Source organism: Benincasa hispida, chromosome 11 (genome assembly GCF_027475165.1).
Source record: "Benincasa hispida cultivar pf3 chromosome 11, pf3_genome.v1.1, whole genome shotgun sequence".
Classification (NCBI taxonomy): Eukaryota; Viridiplantae; Streptophyta; class Magnoliopsida; order Cucurbitales; family Cucurbitaceae; genus Benincasa; species Benincasa hispida.
This window is the reverse complement of record NC_143488.1, coordinates 71,169,267-71,190,143: the sequence shown is the minus strand read 5'-3', so window position 1 is coordinate 71,190,143 and position 20,877 is coordinate 71,169,267. Positions and strand designations below refer to the sequence as shown.

Here is a 20,877-nt window from a genome sequence, read left to right as displayed (position 1 = left end):
TAATTCACAACATACTTTTTAACTTTAAAAAAAAAATCTTTTTTTTTGCTTAGTTTTTATTTTTCCTTTTTCCTTGGGATCATTTTGGGTATAGTTAAAGTAAAGTCTGGAAAAGGTACGAAATTGACGATTAAATAATTTATCCAATATTCATAATTTATAATATAAAAGAAATTTAAAGAAAAAACGTATATGAAAATCTGAAAATGATACTGTTCGTTGATTGCTATTGTGAGCCCGCATTGACCGTCGGATGAAGAAGATGATCTCTATAAATCCCTTTCTTCTCATTTCGTATCAAGTCAAAACTTCAATTTTGCCGATTTTAAAAAACCTGCGCGCTCTTTTTCCTCTGTCTCTCGTTGTTCGATCGATTCGATTGCCATTTCCGGTGAACTCTCCGATCGCTCAATCAGGTAGTGTAGTTCTTCAGTTCTCTCTAGATTCTCCGTTCATGTTTTGCAATTTTCTTCCCCTTGTTTGATTCAGTTCCTTAGATTGAAGTTCACGATGAAATTCTTCCCACTCTTTCGTTGTCTCGTCCTGTCTGTAACCAATGGAATATAGATATGATTGTTTGGCGTCAAATTACGTCTAGATTTGATCGAATTCGATTTTCTGATTATGGCCTGGGTTCCTGCTTTGGTCCTTTTAAGAAAGTAGAGAATTAGAAGTTAGAACATAGTAGTAAGTGGATAATTTTTTAACATTAGCGAAGCTAAAATAAGAGCTAAACCACAGTGATCATTATGCATATTCTTATTGTTATAATTATTTTTCTTTCAAACACATGGGTTGCCCTAGTCTAGAGCTTAGAGGGAATGGAGCCACCTACCTAGGATTTAAAATCCTTCGAGTGGTCACATGGTTGTCTCGTTAGAATAGTTGAGTCAATACAAAGTGGCATGAACACTCGTTGTCAAAATTTCCTGATCTAATATCTGATAAACATTTTTGGTATGTAGCAAATGGTTTTGAGTACAAATGCCAGAAGTAATTGCTTGGATCTCCCCACGTTGGATTTTTGTAATGAGGAAGAAAAGTACTTGTGAAATGCTGTCTGCTAGTTATATAGACGCCACCACGAAATTTTTATTGATTTGGTGTTCATGCCAAACAGGCAAACAGTTTCTAGCATTGCTAACATGGTGGAACAAGTTAGTTTTCTTTTTACTAGATGTCTGTACTTTCTGAAATATGTTCTTCTTGTTCTTGGTGTTTACTGTAGATGGATACATCAAACCCTTCAGTTTTTGTCAATGCTGAGCTTTTACGACTGTATGTTGGAAGAAGAGTTCGGGCCGTGATTCAGGTACTGTCTGAAGGCAACGGAGTCATATTCGGTAAATCAACAGATGACAACCAGATTACTGTCAAAGGTTCCCCACCCTTTCCTCTTTCGAAGTTTGTTGAGGTGATTGGAATTGCTGATACTGACAAGTCCATACGAGCTGATGTGTGGACCAATTTTGGTGATTCATTTGGTATGCTCTCTTCTTTGGTTATCCCTATGCTAAAATGACATTTGGAGCTGTATAGTGCCAATATTTATGTTTTAATTAGCCAAAGAGGATCACTAATTGTGTTTTCAGCTGATCATTGATTTTGGCGAAAGCAATGTTGAGTCTTGAATAGATATTTTCTTAAAGAGCTTAGCTAAATCTGGCATTTGCAATTTTTTAGCATAACTTGTCTAGATCATAAGTTTGGAATCCGGATTTTGCCTTTGCAGTTTTATCTCAATAGTGAATTATAAGCTGGGAATTGGACATTAGGTATTTGACATTAATTTTGTATTTAGTTGAAACTAAATTCACGCGTTTTTTAAGCAAAAAAAACCTTTTGCTTACGTCATATGAATGTGAAATTATCAAAATGGAACATTGTGCACGGGAGTTGGATCTCTCTCTCGCTCCTTTTGTTCCTTAGGTTTTAGGTTTTCTCACTCCCTTCACTCTCCTCACTCTCAATTTTCTCTTGCTCTTGTACTCTCTCTCTCTCTCTTTCTTTTCTTTACTTTTCTTTTCTTTTTTTTCTTTTCTAATTAAAAGGAAGTGAATAACAAGAGTAGCGAGAGTCAAGAGTAAGAATTGAAAATAAGAATACTAGCGAGACTGAGAGTCGAGCCTAATATAAATGTACAATAAGGTCATTTCAACAATTTTCGTTGATGACGGCACAAACAAAAGGTCAAAAAACTTTTTATAAAGTGGAGTAGATTCTAGTTTGGACCCAAAATTTGGTTCAACCATACAATTATCTGATCGAACCCCAGTCACCAAGGTCTATACATGTAGAAATAAGAGAAAGAATATACCAAATGATGTAATTGGTGAGGAGTGAAAAAACGGGTTATATGTGGGTGTGAGTGCGTTTGATTTTGTGGGCTCTTAAGAAAATTCTGTTAGCTGGGAAAGGGGCGTTAAGTAGGCTGAGGTAGGGAGTATTTTATTATCTTTTGACATATTTGTTTAGTTCTTTTGAGCATAAGAAGGGGGAGATCTCGAACTCCCTCGATATTTTGCCGAAACAGGGAATATATAATTCGGGTTCTATCATTATCTCATCAATCCACCCAAGTTAGCCCATGTATTCTTCAGAGTTTGTTACCCATAATGTTTTAAATATTCTTCTCCTTTGATGAGGAGCCTGAAAATGAGATATGCCAATTATTTAAGCATAAGTTGCTTATAGAATAATCCTCTTTGGATTATACTTCCATCATTCTTTGAGATTGGATGTGTTATTGAACTTCTATAAACTATTATCAAAACAACTAGCATTCTGAATTCTTTCTTTAACCCTGTTTCCAGATACATCTACCTTCAATCAACTATGTCAGCTTGCTAATGGAGAGTTCAAACACTTGTTTATCTGATTTTCAAGCCAGTCATTCTTTAGCAAGAAAGCTCATGCTCTAACTTCCCCTCTCGTGGCACACTAAGTCGCCAATATTTTCTTCATGTTCTTCAGAAGCGTCCGAGATTTACCGTTCATTTGGTATTGAACTTTTCAGGTAAGGAATATATAGAAATTGAATATGCAATGTATGTTTGTATTAGAATATATGTTTGTATTAGAATATACTAGAATGAACATTGCTTCAAAATATTCATCACAGATCTATTTTAATCAGTTTTGTTGTAGTCTTTTTAGGTTGTTATGAAGTATAAACCTCTGTGAATGCAAATAAACTGCAAACCGAATTTCAAAATGCTATTTCCTTGTCATAGTTTATAGACACCATACGTTTTGAATTTAGATAACTGATCGCAAACCTATGAAGCACAGATACTTCATGTGAGGCAAATATTCAGTATTAGACATGTATCAGATACCAATACTTTCATATACTTTTCAGATATGTATCTGACACGCGATTTGATGTATCTATTTTTATGCATATTTTTTTTTTTAAGAAAAAAGACAAGTAACTCATCTAATTTTTCTCAATCTAAAATTAAGCAATATATTTAAGAAGCTCGCTACTCGAGTCCAAAACTAAAAGAAAAAAAAATAATAGACCAAACTCTAGACTAGAATCATCCAATTTTCATTTTCACATTTGAGTCCTCACAAAATCCACTAAAATATAAACCATTTGGATATCTTCAATAATAAGTTCTTCGTTTATCTTTATACTTCTCCCTCTCATCTTTTTCTTCTTTGCAATATGAATCACTTTTCTATTGCATTTTATTAATTATTGTACTTCAACATTTTGGATGTTGCTTTTCTTATATTGTATTTCAATGTTTGTATTCTATTTTGTACTATTGTTATTAACTTGTATGCTAAATTAATCTATATCCTAGATTTTCTAAAGAAAAAAAATGTATCTTCAACGTAACAATATCCTTATTTTTTTAGAAATATATATATTAAAAAATGACGCATTCTTAGATGTATCTGTATCTTAATTTTTTAGAAATTGACGAATCACCGTATCCGATCGTATTTGTATCGTGTAACTATATTTGTGTGTGTTTTATAGTCGCAAATTATAATCTTTTTATTTGAAGCTCAATGTTATGAAAAAGAACCTAGGGAGTAATATGCCTACAAAGTTATAATCTAATTCGTTTTTCTATTTCCTTTTGGTAATTTGATATTTACATTTAACCTACTGTTTTTACGTTACAATGAAATTAATAACTAGATGTTTAGTAAGTTTCTTTTGAAATCAAATAAACTATGTTTGGGTTGGTTATAAAAATAATATTGTAATCATAACTAAACACTCGCAAAATAAAATTATTATCGTTTTAACCAAAAAAAAAAAAAAAAAAAGGGTATGCACCATCTCAATTTCATTGAGAATTAAAAAGAAAAGGGTAAGTTCGTTAGAAGTTGATGAATTTGCGATAAGCAAACATGCAATTATAATTTATAAATAGAATGCTATGATTCTCTTTTTAAGTTTGATTTTCTATGAATAATGAAAGGTGCATACTTCAGTTTGGTTTAGGGTTAAATTTTAAATTTAAATTTCTATTTTTCCTTATTGTATTTTTGCATTAATGTAAGAAATATAATTAAGAGTGTCATGTTGGAGAGAGAACCTAACTTCTTTAATCATCATTTTATCCTTCCTAAAATAGGGATGAGATGATTCGAATCACAAATTTCGTAGCTACTCGCTTTGTTGGCCTAATTAATTATTTGTACTTTTAGAAGTTGAAATTTGAATTCTTAAAACTCAAATAAGCACGATAACGATAAGTATATGAAAATAATTATGATAATAAAAATGTGAACAATTAAAATTCAAAGTCATAACATGCATGTGATTACTTTTAAAAATTACTTATATCAAATGGAGCGACAATTGAAATGAAAGCTATTTGGTAACTTACCCCAAATCAATTTATTGCTTTCATTTATTTTAATCAAATGATTAATGAATTTAGTAAATTTTTGTTTGGGAGTTTATTTCTAAAAAAACACTGGTAATTGAATTGTATTTGGATACTATCATCTAGAAAGTGAAATAAGAAGTTTTAAGTTTTATTGTATAAATCTTCCTCACTCTTTTGATATATCTGTTATAGGGTGTTCAAAAAACTCAATAACCCGACCAACTCAGATTACCCAATCCAAACCACAAAGATTGGATTGGGTTAGATTTTATTTTGGGTTAGATTAGGTTAAAAATGTTAAAAAAATATTAAATTCGGGTTAAATCTCGGGTTACCCCATTTTAGGGTGGGGCCAACCCGACCCATACACACACATATATATATATATAAATAAAAGTTAAAAAAACAGTCAAATTAAAAAAAAAAAAAAGAACCGGTGACCCAACCCGACCCAACCCAAAAATTTTGGGTTGGGTTGGGTTGTCCTCCAAAAAAGAACTAATAGGGTTTATTATTACATCCCGAATTTTTGGGTTGGTCCACAAAAATCTTTCAACCCGACCCAACCCAGACTATATACACCCCTAACTTTTGTTCCAGATCAACAACAAACATCTTTTAAACTCCATCATGCCTTTTGTTATAGTAATTTAAACTCTATCTAGACATCAAATTTTTTTCTCTCTAGTTCAGAATTTTCACCGCACATTTTTACTAGAAAAACTATGATATTAATTATATATACTTTTCGTGTAAAATTATTATGTTGATAACAAATTCAAGTAGAATAATTTAATAAATCAAACTTAAACATGACCGCAACTATGTATCATCAACCAAGATAGTTATAGATTTTTTTTTAAAAAAAAAAAAGGAAAAAAAATCAAATTTAGAGTATAACAAATCAATCTGCATTAGAAAGAGATTAACAAAATTAGAATCGTTAAAAAAAACAATATTAGAATTATGATAAATCATCATGTTGGGATGAATTAGTTTCACTAATAATTTACATCAAACAATAATACAAACAATAACCCACAAAACACAGGTCCTAAAAAACTAACTTTAGAACCCATTTTCAACGCTAAAATTAAAACTAAAATATAAAATAAAAAAGGGAATTTTTTTTTCTTCCAAAGAAAAATTACCAAATTAAAATTTAAGAACAAATAGGACAATGAATCAACCCATTTTCATTACACTCACCACATTTGATCGTCTTCTTGTTTGTTTGATCCAAAATCTTACAGCTTCCATTGCAATCCACACACATCACAAATCTCACGCCGCCGCATCCTTCACACCCGCCGCCCGCCGCCGTCGGAATCCCCTCGAACAGAACCCCCAATTTTCCCTCCTCCTCCATTTTCAACACCTCCGCCGCTCCTCCGATTAGCCTCCCCTTGACAAAAATCGCCGGAACTTTCACCTCCTTGCTCTCCATTAACGCCCTCAACTCCTCTTTGAAACCAGAATCCATCGACACGTCTCGCTCCACCAAGTGAATGCCGTAGGATTCAATGATCGAACGAACCTTGTTGCAGTCTTCGAATGTCTTTCTGATTCCTCGAAGTGTCGTCGTGTAGATCACGACGGTGGTTTCGCCGCCGGGAGGACACCGTTCCTCAAACTGTTTTAAGGCGGTTTCCGATTCTTGAAAATGTCTCGCCGCCCTAGATTTCGGCGTCTCTGAAACTATTCTCTTGATTTGTTCTCCTTCTTCTGTTAATTGTCTCTCGTAAGACGCTACGAGCTCTGGATCAAATAACGGACTCAAACTCCTTCTCCGAGCCGATAAAAGCCCGGAATCGCTTCCAAAACTCTGTCTTCTGGCTGAAATCGGTGTACTCTTAACCGGAACGGTCAATTTCAGGGCCGATTTGGGCGAAATCTTAGACGAATTGTTCACTTTCAGATTCTCTTTCGGAGTATAATCCAGTCGTCCGATGCCGCGATTCTCCTTCCCGCCGGACTTCATCGCCTTCTTCGGAGTGCCAATTTGATTAAAGAACTTCAACGGACTTCTTCGATCGAAATCAGCCAAAGCACGAAGAGAAACTCTGGGTTTAGGGCTTTTTTTGCCCCTATTTGCCATCGGAATTCCTTCTTCTAGGCCGTCCATTAACTCCCAAGTGTTAATCACTTCTGGTTCTTCACGAGGCGGTGATTTCTTCGTCAGCTCTGAAACCAACTCATTCGATTTCTGATCGGTGTCGAGATTGAGAACGCCGTAAGTACTGGATGTTAGAGAGACAACGTGGTTGAGATACTCGCCGCCATTGTTGACAATGATGTCCCTCTGAAGGTCCTTCCGGTAGAGTTTTGAAGAGACACAGCCCATTGATGCTTCTTCTTCTTCTTCCTCTTCGAGAGCTTTTTAAGTGAAGAGAAAAAGGTTGCAGAGGCGAAGAGTGAATGAGGGGAGTTTTTCAGTTAATTGTTTTTTTTTTCTTTTCTTTTTTTTCATTTTTTTTTTGAATGGTGACCGTTACTAAATTATGCTAACGGGCCCCAACGGTCGAAAATTTCGAATGGGACTTTTTTGTGTGTTGGTTCTTGGGGAATTCTCTTCCTCTCTTCGAAGTTTGCCCCCAAATTTTTTATAATATGATATTAAACCCCACCACTTTTTTCCACTTATGACAGCTTTTACATTTTTCCTCTATTTTTTTTTAGTTTTATTTTTCTTTCATTTTGTTTATTTTTTAAGTTTAAAAGTTTGAATTTGGTTTTTATGGTTTCATTTAATCTTTAATGTTATTCGCAAATAATGAATAATTTTGTTGACATGTTTTTTTAACCTTTTTTTCTAGGACACTAAGTTTATACGTTTTTTTAAGATTAGAAATTTCATCTTCTATCTGCTTAGTATTATAATTTATACCATATATATATATATATATATATATATTTAGATGTAGTATTACTGCAACAATATGACAAGTGATAAGTTGGTACTAATCCAATAATGAATTAAATTATAAAAGATGAACTTTTACAATTTTTTAAACAGTAGAAATTAAATTAAAATTAGGCATATACTATATCAACTAAAAAAAATAAACTTCAAGTGAGATGTTTTGTTAATGTATCTATTTTCTTGTTCAAATTTGGATGGAGTTTGTTTGGGTCAACGAAGGTTTACAATTGTATTGAAAACTAAGGTGCATTTAAATTTGGTTTATCTTAGCGATTTTTAATTACTTTTTAAAGTTTAAATTATAAATTTAATCACTAAATTTAAAATTTTGCAATAAATATATTTAGTCTTGAGTCATACTTTAATATATAATTCATCTTATCTAACGTTATGTATTGTACTAAAAGAAATTGAATGAGTAGTAGCATCTCTTAAAATATCTCAAAACTTTTGGGAGTGTCTCTTTACTAGGGTTTGTACGAACCACAACAGACAACATCTATACCAACTCATGAATTATGGATAATATTAATATACTAATTTGAAAAGATAATTTAATCTTTTAAAATTAAGAGAGTACATCAATATTAAAATTTTGAACTTAAATTTATAATTTAGTCATCAAATTAACAATACTATTTCCTTAAATTCAAAAGCCCAATCAAATGGGTCAAGAAACAAAAAATATGCTTGTGATTAAAGTAGTTTAAGCATCATTAATAAATGGTTCCATTTCTGTTAACTTAAACTGGGGTTAAATTTCCTATACTAATTACTAATGGTCAAAGATACAAAATCTTTCCCTTCAAAATAATTACACACACTAAAGACAAATAAAAAGACGTGTGTGATTAAAAAAAAAAAAAGGAAATTAAATACAATTTTATAAATATTCACAGAGGGATCATAACAACATCAAACACTTGGTCAAATTAAATTGAAGTATTTATTGTGACTGTCCACTAGGAACCAGTCTAAGCTTACCCATATAGAAACATTAATGATATATGTTATTTTCACACATTGACTAAAAAAGATTGTAACAATAAAAAATATATATGAACTAAAATCAATGCAATGATATAGAAAAAAATGCAGCATGTAGTTAATTGTCAGTGACTTGGGGATGTCAAGGAGGAATTAAATTTTTAGTTTTATAATTCAATTAGGTTGAAAAATATCTTTGAAAATGACATAATAAAATGTACCTGAAAATGATGGCTTTTAATTGAAGATATAGGTTATGTTTAAGAATGATGTGATTTTTAAAAGTATTGTAAAAAATGAGATACATAGGACAGAAATTTCAAAAGTATGGTTGAGGAGAAAAATATAGAAAAAATAATGTAGTTTTGGTACTAGAAAAATGATTATGGTTTAATCCAATCATCATCTGTGGACGCTAGATAGCTGTTATGTCAGCCATGTGGACTTGGTCAAAATGAGGACCAAACTCATGGACCTCGTAAATGATTTTATTATTTTTATTTTTAACTAATAATTTTCTTCCTTACTTGTTTTGTTCTTGATCTTTTATATCATACTCATTTACTAGATTTAATGTCTCACGATAAAATGTAATTTCATTAATTATTTAATTTCAAGATAGAAGTTCACATGAAGCTAAAAGTTTGAATTACAAGTCACTCAATTTTCCACACGATGGTCGTCTTTATGTGTCTCTAGATTAGTATCGCCTTGTTTCCGTTGTCATTTATGACAAATACGTCTTAGCTTAGGATTAGTAACATTAAGTCGTCTTGTCTACTAAATAATACTTTATACGTTTACCAAGGTTTGGTCAAACATTGAACCCACCTTGGTAAGTTGTGTTGTATTGAGTACTGTTGTATATCTTGGACCAAATTATTCTGTATGATGAAAAAAATTAATACTAAATAATGTTCATATCATATATTTGGGAAACATAAGATAATAAAACTCTTATAATGCAGTAATAGTAAGTGTCATCAGGTATGATAAATCGTCTCGTGATTAGATCGTACTAGGAAAAAGTATCATATGATACAGTTGGTCCATTTGTTATTTCTCCTTGTGCATAACGATCATGACGTTCACGCCAATACGATATATATTCTGCATGAATTCGAAGCTAGTCTTGGTCGTGCTTATCTCTCAAATTAATTTGGTGTAGTATTAGGAGTGTATAGCACAACGACGGTATCGTTTGTCACAGACTAAACAGTCTCAACACACGATCTAGTTGATGTCACTTTTCTATATGAAAGCATATAAGATGATAAATGATCAACCAAATATCTTGACCATCACGAAAATAATCAGGCAGTAATGACCAAATATCTTACGTGTATGGTGTCCAATTTATCTAAAAAAAAAAAAAAAAATAATTAGACACCCAAAAGTATGTAATATTCATTTGTTACTGATTGTGCATCAGTGGTCAAATATTTGTCAGTATATTAGCAATATATTTGTTGATTGTTTAGAGGTAGCTAATACATCACTCCATCTAAAATTTTAAAAAAATACAATTAATTTTTTTTATTACATAAATGATAACTAAATAAAATAATATCTGACACTGAGTAGACGATAATCTAAGGTTTGTAACTGGACTTGTGGTGTTGTAATGTAAAATCTTTCATAAGCCCATACTTGGCCTTGATATTTCCAAAGCTTGTGCATTAGTGGCGACATAGTTGTTTATAAAGCCATACAAGACAGGCACCACTCCACAAGTGCGTACTAGCATACTTGAAATTAGCCAGCAGTGGAAGAAACATAAGATGTACCAGAGTGTTCGACTTATTAGCGAACAAAAATCCTCAAATAAACTGCATAATGTATGCTCATGCATACCTTTGTATGCTGATGTCGTTGCCATGGGGGAGACAACTCTGGAAATTGGAACACTAACTATAGGATACTCAATCTTGAGCCTTTCAAATCATCTAGTTGAATGCCCAAAAGATCGTCGCAAACAATTTTTCATTCATATTGCAATGAACCTGTCACAGGTTCTCTGTCACTCATAATCCAAATTGAATGTAACATCCTATAACATAATTATGCATTCCCCCCAAGGCATGTGAAATGTGTCAGTTTCCGGTCTCCAACACTATACTAAAGCAATAATGAGATCCCAATCTAGTTGGATAAATCCAATATGTATAACCCCACGAAAACCAGCCTGTTGTACGTAAGACATAATACGTAGATCAAATGGGATAGTATGTTGTACAAATGTTTCCCTTCTCCGAAAGCTTAAAACTACAATAGAAGAACTATTCGTTATCGATTGTGAACAATGAGTATTTTGTTGATATAGTTGCACAAGAATAGAGGGACCATGATCCATGATGCATAAACACTGAAAGAATATAGAAACATATTAATATAGTCATTTTCATAAAAAAAAAGTCCATTACATAACAAATTCAATTACATAACAAAGTCTATAACATAAAAATTCAAAAGATAATCTAAACTCAAATTCAAGATCAGTCAAAAAAAGTTTTTTTTTAAAAAAAAAAATCATAAATCTACAACCCAATTCTAAACTCAAATTCAAGATCGATCCAATTCTTTTTTTAAAAAATCAAACAAACTACAACCCAAACAATCCAAAAGAACTACCAAGTCAAAATCCAAAATAATAAGATAAAAAGAAAACAATCCAAATTTTCAAGTCCAAAACCAAACAATTCAAAAAATAGATTTCAAATCTCATCTAACAGTCATAAAATATGAAATCTTAGAAAAACAACATTTACACACTAGATCCCCCACATATTAAATAAAACTAGTTCAAATCTCTAGTTTTTCATGCATGTATCTAAACAAAATATTAGATGTATAGATATTCAAGCTATAATCTCATATATTGAAGAAAAATTATCTACGATTGGCGATGACACGGAGGACGACAGATGGCGGACGACAATTGGTGGTGGGTTGGGGTAGAGAGGAAGAAAAGAAAGTTTGGAGAAGAGGAAAGAGCTAATTGAAGAAGGAAGGGGTGAGGGTTTTGGGACCACTAAGTACACGAGTTAAGAAATCATGAACTTGGACCATGATTATGTGGTCAACGTTGCATGCCAGTCATGTGGCAGTCATATGGCATGTCAGCAATTGCTTCACGTGATGTGGAAGGAAGTCGTGGATCTCGTCCATGATTTGGGTTAAATCATGGACCACGTATACGTTTTATCTACAATCGCGTATCAGATCCATGATTTCACTATTTTTCTTTTTTTTTGTCAATTCTTTCAATCAAATCATATTTTTGTCAATAATTATTAAGATAATATTATTTTAAAAAAATTCAGATATATTGATCTACTACTAGACTTTTATGTTTAAATTATTATTTTTATTCATAAAAAGTTTGATATCCTTGCCATTGGTCTATAATTACTAGATGTTGATAATTTTCATAAGACTTTCCTTCTCATGGTAGAAAGAGGTGATGAATGCCTATATCATAAAGTATGTGGAAATGTTAAAATTGATTGATTGTATTTCCACTCGAGTTTGGGGGGAAAATATAAAAAAAATCAAGTGGGTTTTAATTGGTTAATGATGAATTTTGACTAACTAATTTCTGGAATTACCGAATGATTAATAAATAAACATTTATTTTCATAAATTCAAACCCCTAATATAATCTTAGGGTTGATGATATGCACTTTTTTTTTTTTTTTTAATATTCAAGTTGGTGAATTAATTAATTTATGATGCATGATCAATTTTAATTTATGAATTATTAATTTGGAGAAGCATTTAGTATTGATTTACTCAACAAGATATATCTTTAACTAATACGAGTTTATCAACTAATTAAATCATTAATAACTTCTTTTTAATTCAATATGAGTCTAATTTAATTTTTTTTACTAAAATTTTATTGATATAATTTTTTTGCAAAAGTATTGTAAGAACTTCTAACTTGAGATTGATAGTATAAATACTATGCTAATTGAATTACACTCATGTTTACTTAATTGATGTAATAATAGATCTAAGACCTGTCCATATATTTAATTTGTGATTTTGAGATTTCTAATAATCCAAAATAACTTTTATCAAGGTATGAGCTCATCTAGTTCTAATCAAAATTCATACATACTAATTATTCACTACCTAAACGTTAAAATAGTTGACAATTGAAAATTTTCCTTTATAAAGGAATAATCAAGTATATAGCATTAATTACATTATCATTTGAAAAAATAGCAAAAGGCAGAAACCATTTGAATTATCGTAAAATGGATGAATGTCAAGTGAGTCCAATTTTTTGAAATCCTAAAATGCCCCTATTATCATCTTTATTAATGAGATTGTAATTAATTGCTCAACTATATATTGTAACATATTTTCAACGTCAACTAAGATCATCATTTCAAGCAAACAATTTGCCATAAATCTCGCGATTTAATAATTGTTTTGAATTTTCGATTCAGATTTAATAATTGTTTTGAATTTTCGAATCTTGTACATCAACTAATTTTCAAATCTTGTTTTGAAATTTTAAATATCATATTATATTAATTATCATAACTAAGATTTGTTATTTTTATTATACTTTCTATTAATCTTAATCAAGATTCATGGGTTTTTAATTATTTTGAACTTTATATTTATTATCCTTTTATTTCAAACATAAAATATTAGAATACAACACATAGCCCTAGCTTTCTTGTTATGGTTGTTCAATGGTAAGTGGGATGAAAATAACTACTATCATGACTTCCGATTTATTGAAGTTTCTGTTGCTTCAAACACATTTTTTTTTTCAATTTTTATCTTTTTTTGCTAATTTTATTTTTTGTTCTCAATCGAGGATGAGTCTATTTTGGAGGATTCACCGAATCAATCAATTCCATTGGTGCATAGATGAAAGGCTCGACTTAATCGACCATCGACCAAGAGTTCAAGTCGCAAAGTCTTTCTTTCCAAAGTGATTCTGAGCCATTGTGAAAAGATAGGTCAAGCATATGGACGGTGTTGGTATTAGCCAGTTTACCTTGGGGTCTTAATCCCACCTTGACAGATTCGATCAAGGAAAGATGTACCATTGTCGAATATTGTTTGTTCATCTTCCTCCATGATTGACATCAACACCACATCATAATTTGTTAGTAATTTCAATTACAATTTTTAATTGGGATTTTCATACTTCAATCTAAGTCTGTTTCTTTCTTCATTAATTGGGAATTTCATACTCCAATTTGAGTAATTATGGATTGTCGTTACTAAATTGGACCCGTTACTAAATTCAATCAATAATTACAATAATTATAGATGATCTTCTAAATTGGGCACATTACTAAATCCAATCTATAATAAGGGTCCTTGCGGATGACCGTTACTAAATTGGGCCTGTTACTAAATCCAAACTATAATTTGAGTAACTATAGATAGCCATTACTAAATTGGACCCATTACTAAACCCAATCTATAATTAGATTGTGGCCGTTACTAAATCAAATTTATAATTAGAGTAATTATAGATGACTGTTACTAAATTGTGCCCGTTACCAAATCCAACTATAATTAGAGTAATTATAGATGACCAATTGTGGGGCCATTACTAAATCGAATCTATAACTAGAGTAATTATAGAAGACCATTACTCAATCCAATTGGAGTCGTAGGAATTCTGTTCACTCAATTCAATCAAGAAGCAATGGATTTGAATATATTAGACAAATGGTTAACGCCGTCTATAAACTTGTTACATGAAAGTTCAAAAGATTCTGAAAATTGGTATGAATTTGTTAAAAATACAACTTTTTCTGTGAGTATAGCTTCCTTCGAAATATTTATAGCATCTTTCTTCTATAAGCCCGCTTATTCATCTTTACAAAATTTGAATTTTCGTAATTCATTTGTTAAAAGTTTTACTAATAATTTTTTTTAAAAAAATTATAAATATAATATATAATTGGTCATATAATCGTGGTTACATAGATGCTTTTTATAGCCTATCCTTAATTGGGGGTATAAGAGTATTAGCTGAATTAACTTCTTTTTTTGATCAACGGGTAATTGATGGAATTACCAATGCAATTGGTATTCTGAATTTTTTTTGTAGCAGAAAGTATTAAATATGTAGGAGGTGGTCGAATCTCGTCTTATATCTTTTTGTATTTAGTTTATTTATTTATTTATTTATTATTAATTTACTTTGTTTTTTTCTAATCATTTCTAATAGCATTTTTAAATTTCTCATTTTTTTATATATCGAAATGGACGATTCCATCGTTTATAGTCGAAAAGAATAGTCACAAGAGGTTTTTCAAACCAGAAGAGAGATTTTTCTTTTTTTTATCTATTTCTAACTTCGAATTTTCTTTATTTCCATCTAGAAGTTTCATAAACTTGTCTTTTTATATTTTGATAGCGTGTCCTTTTAAAGTGGAATTCATCCTTTTTTTTTTTCCTTTCCATTCACTCAGATCTCTTCCGTTTCATCGATTTTGTCCGCATCCTCCTTTTCTTCCGAAAAAAGGGAAGGAGAAGTATCTTCTTCGGTGGATCCCTCTTGTTCCCGTTTAGTCCCCTTCGTTTCGGAAGTGGTTTCTATTTCTACATCTATTTCTTCCTCGCTTTCCCCCGTTTCCTCCGTTTCCTCCGTTTCTTTTAGTTTTTTTAGTAATAATGGGCGACGGTATTCTGCCTAAATAGTAGACACAGGTAATAAATAAGAGAATACTAAAGATTCGAGCCATAGAATTTCTCAATTCTGATACAAGGTACTTATTAGATCTAATAAGTACATTAGATCTAATAGAATTATTTTACTGTATCCAGACTAATATCAATCCAACCCATTTCATGAATAAAATGTGACCAATTAACCAACCAACAAAACTACTTGATGTTAACTAATCTGACTAACATTGAACTTGGTAAAATGAAATGGTTGAATAATTGAAAAATGAGATTATTCAGGAATACACATTGAATGCTAAGATTATGCATTGAGTTTCTGGTAGTAGATCCATAATAAAAAAAGTGTTTGTGATTGTTCCAGAAGAAATGAAACAAAAGATACGGTAGAGCTAGGACAGTTATTGTATGAGGTCTACCCAATGCTAGATGCAGAGGCGCATAATAGATCGATATGAACATCATGAGCTGTCCCATAATAAAAAGCGGAAGAAGCCGAGCGACAAGAAAAATTCCTGCTGCTACCATCGTAGCAGCATGTATAAGAGCCGAAATGGGGGTAGGACCCTCCATAGCATCAAGTAACCATACATGAAGAGAAAATTGAGCAGATTTAGCAACCGCACCTGCAAATAATAGGACAGCGCACAAAGTAACAAATAATAAATTCACCTCATTATTATCAATCAAGTTATTGAAGATTTTAAATAAATCCCGAAATTCAAAACTCCCCGTTGTCCAATAAAGACCTAAAATCCCTAATAATAAAACAAAATCCCCTACGCGATTAATTACAAATGCCTTTTGACAAGCATTCGAGTGAACCAAAAACCTATTAATAGATAAGAACACATTCCAACCAATTCCCAAAAAATATAAATTTGGATCAAATTCGAACTAGTAACTAATCCCAACATTGACGTATTGAACAAACTCATATACGCAAAAAATCTCAAATATCCTTGATCATGAGACATATAATTGTCACTATAAATAAGAACCATAATTCCAACAGTCGTGATTAATATTGACATAATACAAGTAAGTGGATCGATCAAGTAGCCCAACTCTAAAGAAAAATCATTATTGATAGTCCAGGACCATACATATTGATAGATATAACTACTATTTATTTGATGAATGGACAGATAAATTGCGAAAATCATAACTATACTTAACAATAAAATACTCGGAAAAGACCGCATACGTCGAAGGTTTTTGGTTGCCGTCGGAAAAAGTAGAAGTCCCACTCCTATTAAGATAGGTATTGGAAGTGAGATGAACGGTATGATCCATGAATATTGATACGTATATTCCATAAAAAATGTATATTTAATTCCTAATTAATTTTTCTGATTCACCAGCTCTTATCTCTTTTCAAAAGGATCAGTTAATAAAAAATTTAAATATCCAAAACTTAAATAGAATTTTATTTTTCGATTCTTAATTTTTTGCCAAATACTTCAAATATTTCAAGTCACGAAGTTACAATTGTTCGAATAAGATGATCCGCTGAAACTGTTAATGAACATACCTATTGCTTTTAAGTAAAATTTTTTGACAATATAGAAACTGCAAATTTTCTTTATTATTTTAGTATGCATACCAAAATTTCCCGCTCTAGAGCAAGAAAGAAAAATTAGACGAAAAACACTATTTTTTTTTTGACAAAATAACATTATATATATAGTATTTTTTCTTTGTTTCGAATCTAATAATTTTTCATTTTCGATAGCTATATTAGGAGTATACTATAATTTCAAGAATAAATGGATAATAAATAGTAAAGAACAATTCGTTTTGAACAATAGATGTCTTTCACATCCAACTATAGCAATGAATAATCAATTATAATTTTTGAATGGGTAATTATAGATGACCGTTACTAAATCTAATCTATAATTTGAGTTATTATAGATGACCATTACTAAATTTAGCCCGTTACTAAATCCAATCTATAATTAGAGTAATTACATATCATCATTACTAAATTGGGTTCGTTACTAAATCCAATCTATAATAAGAATAATTATAAATCACCGTTACTAAATTGGCCTCGTTATTTAATCCAATCTATAATCAGAGTAATTACAATATATAACTAGTAATTATAGATGGTTGTTACTCGATTGTGTGTGTTACTAAATACAATCTATAGTTAGAGTAATGATAGATGACCGTTACTAAATTGAGCCAGTTACGAAATCCAATCTATAATTAGAGTAATCACAGATGACGGTTACTAAATGCAATCTATAATTAGAGCAAACATAGCTATCTATTACTAAATTGGACCCGTTACTAAATCCAGTCTATAATTAGAGTAATCATAGATGATCGTTGCTAAATTGGACTCGTTACTAAATCCAGACCATTACTAAATTGGGTCGGTTATTGAATCCAATCTATAATTAGAGTAATTATAGACGATATTACTAAATTGGGTCCATTAATAAATCCAATCGAGTAATTATAGATGACTGTTACTAAATTGGATTCGTTACTAAATTCAATCTATAATTAGAATAATTATAGATTACCATTACTAAATATCGCTCATTACTAAATCTAATATATAATTAGAGTAATTATAGATGTCCAATACAAAATTGGGCCAATTACTAAATCCAATTTATAATTAGAGTAATTATAGATGACATTACTAAATTGGAGCCATGACAAAATCCTATCTATAATTAGAGTAAATATAGATGGTCGTTATTAAATTGACCTGTTACTAAATCCAATGTATAATTAGAGTAAATATAGATGACCGTTATTAAATTGGATTCATTACTAAATTTAATATATAATTAAAGTAAATATAGATAGATGTTACTCAATTGGGCTCTTTACTAAATCCAATCTATAATTAGAGTAATTGTGGAAGACCGTTACTAAAGTTACTAAATCCTACCTATAATCAGAATAATTATAGATGACCGGTACTAAATTCAATATATAATTAGAGTAATTATCGATGACCGTCACTAAATTCGGTCCATTACTCCATCCAATCTATAATTAGAGTAACTATAGATAACCGTTACTAAATTGGGTCTATTACTAAATCCAATCTATACTTAGTAATTATAGATCACCGTTACTAAATTGGACCATGTTTGCTTTAGCACGCCTTTCTTCTTTCGTCATTTTTCTCTTGCCTTTCTTCATTCGCCATTGGTGTGCATGATCTAGTTGTGACTTCATTCCCATCTCCAATTTTTTTTCGTTTGTTATTGGTGTGCGTCATCTGATTCTTGACTTCATTCCCATCTCCAATTTTTCTTTGTTCGCGGTTTGTGTAGTTCGTCCGGTTCTTGACTCTATTTCCATCTCCAATTTTTCTTCGTTCGAGTTTTTGATGGGTTGTAGGTTTGATATACTACAATATTTCATACTGACCATAAATGTAACTAGTTTTGTATGTTAATGAGGTGCTATAATATTTTCTAATGTTGTTTTTTTCAATATATACGGTATTGTTTTACTTGTTCGATAATGTACCAGGATATGTACTGTGTTTTTTTGTATATAATATGTTTTTTTTCAATAATTTCACATGTAACTAGTTTTTTTATAGTATATTTCCCAAATGTAACTACTTTTGTTATTATATATTTTACATGTACCATTATGTATTTCCTACTATATCAATTGACGGAAGCATTTAATACAAGTAAGATACTTATATATAATATATTACACAGTATAACTTGATTTTTAAAATACGTGATGTTTGTGTATTCAATATATATTGTGGTATATTTGTGATAAATTGTATATATGCTGTGCTATAATTTATTTTAATATATACCGTGTTCTAATTGTTTTCGATATATATTGTGTTATATTCACGATAACTTTTATATTTCATGGATAATAGGTTCTATTATATTCATAAGAGAGTAATGTGATAGGTAGTTGAAAAATGTATATGTATTATATTACAATGTATATTATAGCTGATATTTGTGTTCTGTTATATGCCTTACTTTATTTGACATATAAAAGGTTTTCTTCGTTAATTCACTATTGGTATATTCATGATAACTTTTATATATACTGTGTTATAATTATTTCAATATATATTATGTTATAATTATTTCAATATATACTGTGTTATAATTTGTTTTATAATTTTTTTCAATATGTACTATGTTATCTTCGCGATAACTTTCATGCATAGTAGGACGTATTTATTCCTTATATTCACAAGGCAATAAGGTGATATGTAGTTAAGAAATGTATATGTATTATATTACAATGTATATTATAGCTGATATTTGTGTTCTGTTATATACCCTACTTTATTTGACATATAAAAGGTTTTCTTCATTCATTTATAACAGGTCAAATGTCCCTATTTAAATTGGATAACTATGTTGATTACAGAGTATCAAATGTTGTTATCTACGCTCAAATGTCATTGAAGAATTACAACGTGCTGTAATCTCCAAGTTACAAAATATTTTGAATTTAAAGAAAGTAGAAATATTTGTCAACATAGGTTCCAAAGAATGTTTGTAGAAGGATTTGATTCGAGAAAATGACAATGATGTCAAATGGGTTTATCGCCTAATATTTGCCAATGTTGAACATCTCTTATTGTTCATACAGTTGGCAGATTACCCATGATATTGGACAATAGACCTCCCATTAGGGGTGTTCAAATAACCCGACAACCCGAACAACTCGGACTATCCAACCCAAAATGTAAAGACTGGGTTGGGTTAGTATTGTTCTTGGGTTCGCTTAGGTTGAATTTTTCTATTTTTATTGGGTTGGGTTGTAGGTTGGCTAAAAAAAAAATTTGGGTTAACCCAACCCAATCCAAATTTTATATATAAATATATATATATATATATATATATATTCCTCTTTGTTTAAAGTTTGTTTTCTTTGTATTGATTAATTTTTAAATTTTTAATATTTTTCTTTTAAAATTGTTTTGATATTTGTCTTTATTTAAAGTATACAATAAATATCATAGATATTTGGTATTTAGCATCTTAATTTTATGAAATTTTAGTTATTAGTCATGTGTTATATATAAATTTACATATTTTTTTATTAAAAATAAAAAAAATAATTTATAACCCGACAACCCAACCCAACCCGAATTTTAAGGGTTGGGTTATTTGGGTCATTTGGGTAGCCAATCAAACCAACCCGAATTTTCGGGTTGGTCCAAAAAATACCCTCAACCCAACCCATGTACACCCCTACCTCCTATTGTTTTTAATATATACATCCTTGATGGTGGGGGTAATTTTTTCCAAGATGTTGATTTGTCCAAGATTTCCTCTAACTTTGACGTTGAGATGCATGACATGTTGATAGCTTGTAGAAATACAAGCTATTGCAACATTTTATTTAGAATTATGAGGGTTGATGAGTAGAATATGTGTTAATATTGCTAAGGATTCATGTGGAATA

At 30.6% G+C, this 20,877-nt stretch overlaps 2 protein-coding genes across 2 annotated transcripts; one reads left to right on the top strand and one right to left on the bottom strand.

Moving 5' to 3' along the window:
• The first annotated feature begins 276 nt into the window (after positions 1-276).
• Positions 277-3,214, top strand: LOC120091463 (Nucleic acid-binding, OB-fold-like protein). The gene is made up of 3 exons (XM_039049495.2): positions 277-416; positions 1,229-1,484; positions 2,814-3,214. The coding sequence occupies exons 2-3, from the start codon at positions 1,229-1,231 to the stop codon at positions 2,876-2,878; spliced, it is 321 nt and encodes a 106-aa protein (XP_038905423.1). The 5' UTR covers positions 277-416; the 3' UTR covers positions 2,879-3,214.
• Positions 3,215-5,823: 2,609 nt separating this feature from the next.
• On the bottom strand, positions 5,824-7,430 carry LOC120091383 (Glutaredoxin family protein). Its single transcript, XM_039049387.2, has one exon. The coding sequence runs from the start codon at positions 7,201-7,203 to the stop codon at positions 6,022-6,024; it is 1,182 nt and encodes a 393-aa protein (XP_038905315.1). The 5' UTR covers positions 7,204-7,430; the 3' UTR covers positions 5,824-6,021.
• Positions 7,431-20,877: the final 13,447 nt, after the last annotated feature.

Bases quoted from the DNA above. Each gene is read 5' to 3' on its own strand.
- LOC120091463 (XM_039049495.2), top strand. From the start codon at position 1,229: ATGGATACATCAAACCCTTCAGTTTTTGTCAATGCTGAGCTTTTACGA. The intron at 1,485-2,813 runs GTATGCTCTCTT...CCCTGTTTCCAG, and splicing joins CAATTTTGGTGATTCATTTG to ATACATCTACCTTCAATCAA.
- LOC120091383 (XM_039049387.2), bottom strand. From the start codon at position 7,203: ATGGGCTGTGTCTCTTCAAAACTCTACCGGAAGGACCTTCAGAGGGAC.